Source organism: Pristis pectinata, chromosome 3 (genome assembly GCF_009764475.1).
Source record: "Pristis pectinata isolate sPriPec2 chromosome 3, sPriPec2.1.pri, whole genome shotgun sequence".
Lineage (NCBI taxonomy): Eukaryota > Metazoa > Chordata > Chondrichthyes > Rhinopristiformes > Pristidae > Pristis > Pristis pectinata.
In genome coordinates, this window is record NC_067407.1 from 86,773,563 (window position 1) to 86,786,449 (window position 12,887).

Genomic DNA, 12,887 nt, shown 5'->3' on the forward strand with positions numbered 1-12,887 from the left:
GCAAGGAGTACGTTAACATCTAAAAATGGGTAAGTTTGTGAGGGGTGGGACGACTGCCAACAGATTGTACAATTTTTCTCCTGATCTACAACTGTCTCCCAGAGTGATCACACTAAGCCTGGAAGCTACCCAAAGTCATTACATCTTTCCCTCACCCCCACCTGACCAAACCCCATGATTTCTATCTCAGCAACAGGAAATCTACTGGCTCCTGCCCACAGGCACCCAAGCCTGTAAATCAGGCTTGCTTGCAGTGAGGATACTTTTCCGATGAAAAGGCAAAGACGATCTGGAGTTAAAACTTCACCACCTTAGATGAACCCCAGACTCTGCATTTTTCTGGATTATTCGGTCTGATTGGTCTTTGATTAGGCAAGATCTCAGTAAATGGCAGAGCCACCTTGAGTTGCTGTGTAGCCTAATCCAGTTGCAGTCCTCCTGTAGAGAAACACTGATCCCTGTTCACACTGTGTGGTCTGTTGGATTTCTCTTCATAGTGCAAAAACCCAAATCATCTATGTACAATTCCAAGTGTACTGGCAATTTAACAGCTCTTTAGTAAAATCTGGGCCTTTGTATTGAAGTATCCAAATCACAGATTTATATTGGTGGGGGGTGTGGGAAAGGTGGTGGGAGAGGGGGTTGCATTGTCTCCATCAGTCTGCAGCAGATCAATGCAAATCTTTCCTTTCTGATACTTATCCAGGTCTCTGCAATTGAATCTGCCTCCACTAACACCCCAGACAGTGCACTCCAGACCCATACCATTTCCTGCATTTAGAAAAAGCTCATTAAGCTGACAGTGAAGCCCTTAGAATTTGTGCACGATTTCTTAGCTCTCTTGAGAACCAAATTCGCAGTTACAAGTGAGGAAGTCTAGAATGTCCTTAATTTGTTTTTCCTACTCACCTGTTAGATGGGTGAATATTTTGTTGTATACTGATGCTGCACAGTTTAATTGAATGGGTCTAAAGCTTGCTTTGTGTGCTTTTTCCTTCAGTTTTAATTTGAAATGTGCTTCATCTATTCTTTCCCCACAACTTTCAATCATTAGTACTGAAACTTCTGAATGTTGTGTGAAGTTGTGGTTAATATAAAGTGATATTCCAGTTGTTCATCATGCTTTCAAAGCAAAGTGAATCATTTGGTGATAATTCAGACTTTAAATGTCCAATCCAGAGGGTTATGTTTTCATGTCAAGACATAAGTAAGAGTTGTCCAAGGTTTGTAGGATATTGAAGACAGTCAACTCTGGTTATTCAATGGAGGACGGGTGGCAGGTAGGCTGGAGAATCAAATTATCTCCACAAATTGCAGTAGGCATGGATTAGATGGGCCGAAGAGCCTGTTTCTGTGCTGTAGTACTCTTATGACTTTAAATGAACTATTTTGTCTTCATCTCTTGTAGGAAGTAATTGAAGCTATCGCTGAGTGTGCTTTCAAGACTTCTCCATATCCAGTGATTCTTTCTTTTGAAAACCATGTTGACTCGTAAGTACAGGCAACCCCTGCCTTATGCCGTTCAGGTTACAGAAACGCCCCATTACAGAATTCATGAATCACTACCCAAAAATTTGAGATAAGGAATAAAATTCACTCTCGTGGAATTTATGTGAAAGAAAAGCAAACAAATCAATACAATTTTTTTTTCAACTTGTTTCTCTTGACATGTGTGCAGATGACCCGGCTTTGCGCTGGGGAAATTCATGATTGGGACAGTCTTCAAGGAACACAACGTTCCCGTAACATGGGGGTTGTCTGTATTTATAACAGTTGAACTGAGAAATACTACCACACTCGCAAGAAGGGGAAGATTATCAGGGCAGGCCATGTGCAATCCAAACTGCATCACTCACTCATTCCTCACGCTATTCCCACACCTGCATTCTTGTGGCTTCACAGGTCCAGTTGACCTGGAGGCCTTGAGGCAAAGCTGTCTGCAAGTGGCAACAAGGCCTCAGGTGGCAGATTCTGAGGCCACAACCGCCGGTCTGCCTGATGGCCTTTTGATCGCCCACTATTGCCAAAGAACTTTGAAGTGCTTTTAAGTGCCTCTGATTGATCAGTTCAAAAAGATTTAAATAATTTTAAAAAGAAACGAGTATTGAAAAATATTTACATAAAATAACGTTGAACTGATCCAAATCAATTAACAACATTAAGGTCAAGTAAAATAGAGAAAAATCATTTACCTGCGAGTACCTTTTCTATCAAGGGTGGCGGCCCCATTCAAATGAACAGGGTCGCTCTGTGTGGTAAAGCTGAGGAAGCACTTGTGAAGTGCCTCCAGCCACTCTGCTCAGGATGTCTGTACCACACTAAGACGTGAAGGAAGAACAAAATTGCTAGAATGCTGAGCAGATCAGGCAGCATCCACCAGAGAGAGACAGAGCAAATGTCTCACGTTGATTACTTTTCATCAGAACTGGATGAAAAGTTGTAATAAGTGGTCGGCAACCCAAAAAGTTTTTATCTTCTCCACATTACTTTCAGAATCATGTGATCTTTCTTCAGTCAGAAAGGAAATACAGATAATCTTCATTGTGCTTTTTAAACAAATACAGCTGGAGTATCAGAACATAGAACACTACAGCACAGTACAGGCCCTTCGGCTTACAATGTTGTGCCGACATTTTATCCTGCTCTAAGCTCTATCTAACCCTTCCCTCCCACATAGCCCCCTATCTTTCTATCATTCACGTATCCATCTAAGAGTCTCTTAAATGTCCCTAATGTATCTGCCCCCACAACCTCTGCCGGCAGTCCATTCCAGGTAACCAATTGCGGTTACAAGGCACAGTGCACCAAGGTGCATTTCCTGTTTCCAAATCTACTGAGTCTCCAGACTCAACCCTGGGCAACTGGCTCCCATACTGTTGAGTTGGAGGAAAAACATCAATAAGGAGGCCTAAGGTAAACTCATCCACTTTTTGTTTGTAAGAGGTGGATGCCATTGGAAACATCAAAAGGAGGAGAAACTGAAAAAGTAGAGAGCACTTGTTATGTATGTTCCAGAATTGATTAGTACTGCTTCATCACAATTTTTATTTATGTGCCTTTAGTCCCAAACAACAGGCAAAAATGGCAGAGTACTGCAGGTCGATATTTGGTGATGCGTTGCTAATAGAAGATCTGGAAAAATACCCGGTGGGTGCAAGATTCTTTTTCATTGCACTTTAATGATCCACACTTCATAAAATCATTGATTTTGGTTCTTTTTGTTTTATCTTTTTTAACTCTCGGATTAATGGAGGTTAAATCTTTCCTTAACAACATATGAGATGATAACTTTATTCTTCTGTGATTAAAGTTTATGAAAAGCAGGTGTTTCTTTGTAGCTGACAATGTAAAAGACTACAATTTAACTTGCATTACAAAGACAAGGAAAAAAGACTTCTCTTATGATTTCTCAGATTTTATACCAGTAAAATCTTGCATCAGTGTTATATTTACTGTACTGTGTATCCTATGTGGCTGAACACTCCCCTTGTCTGGGACTTGGGATATTAGGCCAATTTGGACACAAACATGAACTGCTTGCCTCTGTCAGCCACCAAACCCACTGTAACCTCGTAAAGCAGATATTGCACTTGACTTAATATTGTGGACACCTGATTCTGAATTTTGTGTCCTCATATTATGTCATTGACATCGTCACATGCACATTAGTCCTTTGCATTTTCACCTACATTTTTATCAGTGATCAAGCCTGACCCACTAATCGCAATGGAAGATCAAACAGCCTGCTGATGCTTCAAATCTGAAACCAAAACTGGAAAATGCTGGAAGTGCTCAGCAGGTCAGGCAGCATCTGTGGAAAGAGAACCAGGGTTAATGTGTCAGGTCAAGGACCCTCCTGAACGTTAAGTGTGTTTCTCTTTCCACAGATGCTGCTTGACCTGCTGAGTGCTTCCAGCGTTTTCAGTGTTTATTTCTTGTGATTGTGATGTGCAATTTCACGTGCAATGCAACACACATTCTTCATCCGACCCTAAAGCCAACTGATTTCCTGGGAGTTTCAAAGCAAAGAGATAAGATGACCAGTGGTTGGCAAGGGAGGACTCAGGAAATTCCTTTCCAACCCAGTGTGGGGTGTGACTTAGATAACCCAGATGCAAGTAATTCAGTTCTGTCCCTACCTTTTTCCATGAGGTAATCTCTGCCTCACCTGGAAACAGATCCAGCTTCCCTTTGAAGGAATTTATTGAATCCTCAGCCTATGCGCAATGTGCAAGTTCTGGATACCTATGTCTAGCCCCCTGCATGGTTGCCAAAGCTAGTGAATGAAAATGGCTGTTCTGAGTGTTAAATGGGTACAGGCAGGATGGGGAGGTAACAGTTCACTTTTCCCTGTATCTTTCTGCCTCGTGGATAAAAGGAGGGGCAACACAAAGTTGCAATGAACATTGGAATCAAAGTTAAATCCCCAAAATTGGCCTCGTCTCCTCAATCAAGAACAGGAAGCAAACTCTCCAGCTGAGGACTGAAAGGAACCAGTGAACCTCAAATACTGAAGCCAGCTGTCAGCTGAGCATCTTTAGTGTTTCACGACACCATCTGACAGCCGAAGTTCTATAATCAGTGCTGTCACAAACCACCGGCTCACCTTTCTCTGGGAGGGCATTATCAACGAGGTAAATGAAGGGCTCAGGAAGCCCTTGTTCCATGCCCACTTACTTTCCTGTCTAAGAATATGATCTCCTCTCGTTTGCCTCATACATACTCATCTTTGTAACGTATAATCACAAAGCACTGGAAACTCTCGGCAGGTCAGGCAGCATCAGTGGAGAGGGAAGCAGAGTTAATGTTTCAGCTCAGTGACCTGTCTTCAGAATTGTTTGGTGATTAACATTTTAGCAAGTACAGAGAAGGTATGAGGTGGGGATGGGAAATGGGTGAGAACAAAATGATTGGCAATCTTACTAATTCATTTCTGTCAATGGTTTGAATATTTCTTGGGCTTCTTTGTGTTGTTCATAACAAAAGATGTGAGATAAGGTGATAAAGAACTAGATCTAAATTCGAATTGATCCCAGAGTAGTTTTAAGAAAAAAAAGTGCACTTAGTCTGGCAAAAAGTCATACTCACAACTTAGCAATACAGAGTTCACTAAAATGTTTGATTGTGACACTTTTCCTGTGCCAGATTTGGATGTAAAGTTGTTTTCACATTCTCTTTTATATTTTAGCTTGAGTCAGGCGTTCCCCTTCCAAGCCCACAAGAGATGATGGGCAAGATTCTTATTAAAAACAAGAAGAAAGCTCACAAATCTTCCGATGGTAGTGCCAAAAAGAAGCTGTCAGAGCAAGCATCAAATACATACAGTGACTCATCCAGCGTTTTTGAACCCTCTTCTCCAGGTGCAGGTATGTTAAACCTAAACATCATATTTGCTGTGTTAGGTTCCTATTTCCTCATCAGCATAAGGATCGATCTCTATAACGGGGCCACAGTACAAGGAAGCCAATCAGTCTGTCTTTGAAGTCTGACTAAAAAGAACTAGTTTTTTCCTACCCCCATCTCTCTCCTGTTTCTTCCTTAACTCCATGGCTGTTGCTTCATTTTTTTTTACTTATATGAGAATCAGATATTTGAGAAATTTTTGTTTGTCATCAATCTTAAATTTATCTTTTTGCCAATTTAAACCAATTTCCTTCTCTCATGCCCAGGTTTAACGTGAGGTGGCCAACTGAGAGTCCAAACTGTATTGGGAATGAAGACACAGGAGACTGCAGATGCTGGAATCTGGAGCATCAAACGAGAAACTCAGCAAGTCAGGCAGCATCTGTGGAGAAAAAGAGGCAGTCGATGTTTTGGGTCGAGAACCTTCATCTGCACCAGATGAAGGATCTCAACCTGAAACGTCGACTGTCCATTTCCCTCCACAGGTGCTGCCCGACCCACTGAGTTCCTTCAGCATCTTGTGTGTTGGGAATGAGTTTCCTTACGTGATCCTGCATGACTTGGCGAAGGCTGCTCCGGCAATACCTTCCAAACTCCCAACTTTTCCAAGTATCTGCTGCTCTTGCCTTTCTTGGTGTGGTCGAAGTGGGGGATTTGGGAGGTGTTGCCATAGTAGCCAAAGTGAGTAACTGCTGAATAACATAAGGAAATTCATCCCTGATGCACTTTGGGCTATCAGTTGGCAATCCCATGGTAAACCAGGGCATGAGAAAAGAACCTGGTTAAAATTAATGAAAGGTAAATTCAGGATTGATTGCACTGTACTGCTGCCACAAAACAACAAACTTCATGTCATATAAGTCAGTGATAATAAACCTGATTCTGATTCTGAAAAAATGTTCTCAAATGATTAAATCTCATGTAAGTTAAAAAAAAAATGTGAAGCAACATCCTTTTCAGTTTGGGAAGACACGGCGAGAGATGGAGTGGTTCTTTTGAGTCAGGATGTATAGATTGCTCAGGGTCCCGATGCAGGGTTTTGATACAAAACGTCGACAATTCCTTTCCTCCCACAGATGTTGCTCAACCCGCTGAGTTCCTCCAGCGGATTGTTTTTTGCAGGAGAGAAAAGATATTGGGATGATGGGTTAGAAAGGAGGAGCAAGTCTAAGATACTGTGGAATATTCTTGTGTCACTGAGTGGCTGAATTCATGGCTGCCGCAAGCAGTCCAAACAGGAAAATTAAATGATAGCTAAGTGTTTTACTTCACCAGTGCAGGCTACATAGGCTCCATTATGTAGTCTAAGTGATGGATTGGGCATCAAATGAAGCCTAGGCTGTTTCTAATTGCAAGTGAAAATAATGGAGACTAGCTGTGTTTTAGATTGATTTGAAACTCGTTATTTTTATTTTCACACAAGGTGAAAGTATAAAAAATTCTGACTGAGGTGATATATGGAAAGACAGAATGTATAAACCAGAGGCAATGCAAAAATGATGTATTCGAAGACGAATATTGAGGATGTAGACAAAGAACATTTAATGTTCTTTGATGAAGGCTTTCAGCAGAGTACACATTCTACTCAATTTAAGATTTAAACACTGGCTTTGGGGATTTGACTGCTGCACTTCCTCAGGTTGCTGTCTCATGAGATCAAATACACCAAGTCAGCTCCATTATTGGCTGCACAACAAGAAATATTGGCCTGCAGAACTTTGTACCAAATCAGCCAGAACTTCGGCTGACTCAGCGCCTGGGCTAATCTTGTGTAACTTCATGGATTTGTAATTGGCTGAAAGGGACGACAGAAAGATGCATTCCACTTGTACATCTGGTAGCCGTCAAGTTATTTCTATTAAAAGTAACTCCTTCTCACTGAATAAAGTCGCCACAGTTAACAGGCACTTCTACGGATGAGACTACATGGACTGTTCTACATGGACAAATATTCTAGGAGAGGTAATTCCCTTAATCCATTCTGATAGAACTCTGGACTCACTATTCATTGTTGATTACAAACTAATTTCTGGTCACTGAACGCATCAAACCTGCATTCTTGTTTTGCTAACACTTATGATAAGGATACTAAAGAACAAGTTCCCTTCTTAAAGCTAACAAGTCCAGATGCCCTCCATTACCAGATTACAATGATCTGGATGAAGTTCGACCCATATGGGTATAAAATATTTCCCACTACATACTTGTGTTGACTTTACTGGTAGGCATTACTTCACCCCCTACACCCAGGGAAGCCAGGGTACACTCTTGGCTTGGTATCTCTCCAACAAAAGTACTTGAGGGTGGCATACCAAGGGTAAAGAAACCTGAATACTTGTTTGATGCTTCTCTGAGGATTAATGAAAACATTAAAGGAAAGAAAAGAGGAAAGTAGGTTAATGTTTTGGGTGAGGCCTTCCATCGGAACTCAACTTTTTGTAAAAATAGAAGCAAAATGCAGCAGCTGCTGGAAATCTGTTATTGTCTCCAGAGATGCTGCTTCATACTCCCTGTATTTTTTGTTCTTATCTTAACTCTTTGTGGCACTTTCTATTTCTCTTTTCAAATCTAAAGTGTTTAAGACGTGGACTTAATTTGTGGCAAATGTAATTAACTTTCTGAACGTGCAATCTGTGGCATAATCGTAGGAGCCTCTTAGATTCAGTTTACTGAGGGCTAACCATTAAGTGCTCCATTGGCCCCACTTTAAGGGAGCTGGAAGGTGTGTAAAAGGTAGTAGAATGGCACTGATTTCCCTCCCGCACCTGTGTGCAGCCTGGCATGTTAGGCTACTGATAACAGTGAACCAGCATTGCGTTCCGAACATTATCACATACAGAGAAGAGCATTCTCGGAGATGGAAAATGTCAGTGGTTTGGTCATAAAAACAATCCCTTGGTCTAGATTCTGAAACATGTGCAACAAGAATGATGTGTAGTTTTAAATTTCACCACTTCCTAATGGTGTGCCCTGGGTACACACACAAGCCCTTCCCCATTTTTATTTGCTTTCTAAAAGTATTTTGTTATGATCTCTAATCCTCTGAATGTTGTATTTTGTGGAACTGCAGCCAAGGCACAGTGGTCATTTTATTGTGGAATATGACAGAAAAAGGTGCTGCAGGAAGAAACAGTTATAGAGCAAGTCTCCCTGCCTTGGCACTTTACCTAAGGATGTAATATTTAAGGCTGAATGGCTCCATACTTAAGCTGATGTTGCATTTTTGCCCACTTGTGAATCAAGTTGACTTTCCTCTTAAAAGCAAGCCTTCCAACTAGGCGGCATATTTGAAACAGTAACCTGCTGCCTTGATAGGGACTCATTTGACTCACTGAATGGACTCATTGAGGCATAGCTTTTCCTGAACAGAAGTGAGACTCCAATGCTATGCTGGGAGACAGCAAATTAAAATTAGTAGCTGAACTGGCAACAGTAAACAATTCCAAAACAAACATCCAGTGATGAACCGCTGTCTGTGTAAGTGCTGGACTCGTGTGGACCCTATTTTCGTGGGAATTCCAAGCTTTGTAGATTAAGTAAGGAGTGGTAGGTAAGTTTGGTCAGTTTACATAGAATAGTACTGCACAGGAACAGGCTCTTTGGCCCACAGTGTCTATGCTGAGTACGATGCCAAGTTAAACTACTCCCTTCTGTCTGCACATGATCCATATCCCTCCGTTATTTGCATATTCATGTGCCTATTTAAAAGCCTCTTGAATGCCACTATTGTATCTGCTTCTACTTCTGCTCCTGGCTGTGAATTCCAGGCACCTACCACTCTCTGTGTGGAAGAAAAAACTACCCCCGCACATCTCCTTTAAACTTTCCCTCTCTCACCTTAAAGCTATGGCCTCTAGTATTTGACATTTCTACCCTGGGAAAAAGATTCTGGCTGTCTACCCTATATCCATGCCCCTCATAATTTTAAAAGCTTCTGTCAGGTCACCCCTCAGCCTCCAAACCTCCAGAGAAACCAATCCAAGTTCATCCAACCTCTGCTTGCAGCTAGTACCCTCTAATCCAGGCAGCATCCTGGTAAACCCCTTCTGCATCCCCTCCAAAGCCTCCACATCCTTCCCGTAATGGGCCAACCAGAACTGCACACAATACTCCAAGTGCGCCCTAACCAAAGTTTTATACAACTGCAACATAACTTCCTGGCTCTTGAACTCTGTGCCCCGAGCGATGAAGGCAAGTATGCCATATGCTATCTTTACCACCCTATCTACTTGTGTTGCCACTTTCAGGGAGGTATGGACTTGGACCCCAAGATCCCTCTGTACATATATTAGTTAATTATTTTATTATTTTATTGCTTCATGAGTTAATTAATTATAGTGTTTAATTGTTTAAGAACCTTCAGTAATTTTTATTTTCTTTATTAAGTATTGGTTTGGTATTGGTATTGGTTTATTATTGTCACTTGTACCGAGGTACAGTGAAAAACTTGTCTTGCATACCGATCGTACAGGTCAATTCATTACACAGTTCAGTTACATTGAGTGAGTACAGAGTGCATTGAGGTAGGACAAGTAAAAACAATAGCAGTACAGAGTAAAGTGTCACAGCTACAGAGAAAGTGCAGTGCAATAAGGTGTGAGGTAAATCGTGAGGTTAGAATCCATCTCATCGTATAAGGGAACCGTTCAATAGTCATAGAACCATAGAACAATGCAGCACAATACAGGCCCTTTGACCCACCATGTTGTGCTGACCTTCAAACCACACCTAAGACTATCTAACCCCTTCCTCCCACATATCCCTCTATTTTAAATTCCTCCATATACTTATCTAACAACCTCTTGAACTTGACCAACATATCAGCCTCCACCACCAGCCCAGGCAGCGCATTCCATGCACCAACCACTCTGGGTGAAAAACCTCCCTCTGACATCTCCCTTGAACTTCCCACCCATTACCTTAAAGCCATGCCCTCTTGTATTGAGCATTGGTGCCCTGGGGAAGAGGCGCTGGCTGTCCACTCTATCTATTCCTCTTAATATTTTGTATACCTCTATCATGTCTTCCCTCATCCTCCTTCTCTCCAATGAGTAAAGCCCTAGCTCCTTTAGTCTCTCCTCATAATCCATACTCTCTAATCCAGGCAGCACCCTGGTAAATCTCCTCTGCGCCCTCTCAATGCCTCCACATCCTTCCTATAATGAGGCAACCAGAACTGGACATGGTACTCTAAGTGTGGTCTAACCAGAGTTTTGTAAAGCTGCATCATTACTTCGCGGCTCTTAAACTCGATCCCACGACTTATGAAAGCTAACATCCCATAAGCATTCTTAACTACCTTATCCCCCTGTGAGGCAACTTTCAGTGATCTGTGGATATGAACCCTCAGATCCTTCTGCTCCTCCACACTGCCCAGAATCCTGCCGTTAACCTTGTACTTCGCCTTGGAGTTTGTCCTTCCAAAGTGTACCACCTCACACTTGTCCAGATTGAACTCCATCTGCCACTTGTCAGACCAGCTCCTCATCCTATCAATATCCCTCTGTAAGCTTCGACAGCCCTCCACACTATCCACAACACCGCCGATCTTTGTGTCATCTGCAAACTTGCTAACCCAGCTCTCCACCCCCTTATCTAAGTCATTAATAAATATCATAAAAAGTAGAGGTCCCAGAACCGATCCCTGTGAGACACCACTAGTCACAGCCCTCCAATCCAAATGCACTCCGTCCACCACAGCCCTCTGCTTTCTACAGGCAAGCCAATTCTGAATCCACACGGCCAAGCCTCCCTGGATCCCTTGGCCTCTGACCTTCTGAATAAGCCTCCCATGTGGAACCTTGTCAAATGCCTTACTAAAATCCATGTAGACCACATCTACTACACTTATCACAGTGGGGTAGAAGCTGTCCTTAAGCCTGGTGGTACGTGCCCTCAGGCTCCTGTATCTTCAACCTGACGGAAGAGCAGAGAAGAGAGAATGACCTGGGTGGGTGGGGTCTTTGATTATGCTGGCTGCTTCGCCAAGGCAGCGAGAGGTAAAGACAGAGTCCAAGGAGGGGAGGCTGGTTTCCACAATCACAGTAGTCTTTAACATACCTTTAAATATTGGAGGGAGGTTACAAAGCTTCAGCTGAGTGTGATAGGAGGTGAGCCTCTGCCCTCGGACTGTCAGGGCATTTTAAAGCAGGGCTGGAGCAGTCACCACCTCAACAAGTCCTCACCGGACTGCTCCACCTGCAAAGGTGCAGCTCACTTGGCCCCTCCACATCTGGGCCAGGAAAGCGGACGGTGAGTCCAGACAGTGGGCCAAACCCAGTTCAGCTCAGCCCATTCGTCGTCGTTATTTTGTTGGCAAAAGCTACGAGCTTGCTACGTGGCGAGTGTGTGTTAGGCACTGTACCATCATGGTCTGTCATTACTATCACATCAAGCCTGCATTCTTGTTTTGCTAATACTTATGATAAGGATATTAAAGAACAAGTTCCCTTCTTAAAGCTAACGAGTCCAAAAGCTCTTCGTTACCAGACTACAATGATCTGAATGAAGCTCGACCCATATGGGTATAAAATATTTCCCACTGCATACTTGTGTTGACTTTACTGGCAGGCATTACTTCACCCCCTACACCCAGGGAAGCCAGGGTACACTCTTGGGTTGGTATCTCTCCAGCAGAAGTACTTGAGGGTGGCATGCTGGGGGTATGAACATGAATGAGAAACCAGAGCAGAGGGTGACTGGGGCTTGTATTGAAGCTGTGGGGATCTGAAATGAGATAAATTCTTTCAATCCAGATGTAATTATTTCCTTTATTCATTCAAGGGATGTGGGCTTCACAGGCTGAGCCAGCATTTAATTGCCCATCCCTACTTGCCCTTGGGAAGGCAACTGCTGCAGTCCTTGAGGTGTGGGTATACCCACAGTGCTGTTGGGGAGGGAGTTCCAGGATTTTGACCCAGGGATTGGCAATTAAACAGGGATACATTTCGAAGTCGGGAGGGTGTGTGGGCTGCAGGGCAACTACCAGCTGGTGGTGCTCCCATGTCTTTGCTGTCTTTAGATTGTTTCTGTAATCCACGATTTTCAGTTCGCTGAGTGGAAAAACTGAGATCCTAATGACAGGAGGTGTTTAGGAATCTGCAGGATGTGGAAAGGAGTTCCCTTCTCGCTGCCATTTCCATTTTGCGGAGCCAGGTTAATTGGTCTGTAAAAACCAGCATTTACTGCCCATCCCTAATTGCACTTGAGAAAGTGATGGTGAGCTGCCTCCTTGAACCACTGCAGTCCTCTAGTGAAGGGAGTGCCACAGTGCTCATGGATAGGGAGCTTAGACCCAGCAACAATGAAGGAATCTGGATGTACTTCCAAGCCAGCATGATATGCGACTTGGAGAGGACCTGAAGGTAGTGGTGTTTCCATGCATCTGCTACCCTTTGTCCTTCTTGACAGTAGGGGTCACAGGCTCGGGAGATGCTGTCAGAATTGCAAAGATGAATAGCGACAGTACATTTTGTGGCACCGGC

General features: G+C 43.0%; 1 protein-coding gene across 4 annotated transcripts in view; it reads left to right on the top strand.

Annotated features, from left to right (window-relative positions):
* The window catches only part of LOC127567834 (1-phosphatidylinositol 4,5-bisphosphate phosphodiesterase beta-1), a 711,920-nt gene that overhangs the window by 568,433 nt on the left and 130,600 nt on the right, over positions 1–12,887 (top strand). For all 4 annotated transcript variants that reach the window (XM_052010953.1, XM_052010954.1, XM_052010955.1 and 1 more), the window contains 3 exons: positions 1,409–1,491; positions 3,063–3,147; positions 5,189–5,366. In XM_052010953.1, coding sequence (XP_051866913.1) covers positions 1,409–1,491; positions 3,063–3,147; positions 5,189–5,366 — 346 coding nt within the window. The remainder of the gene's footprint in view (positions 1–1,408; positions 1,492–3,062; positions 3,148–5,188; positions 5,367–12,887) is intronic.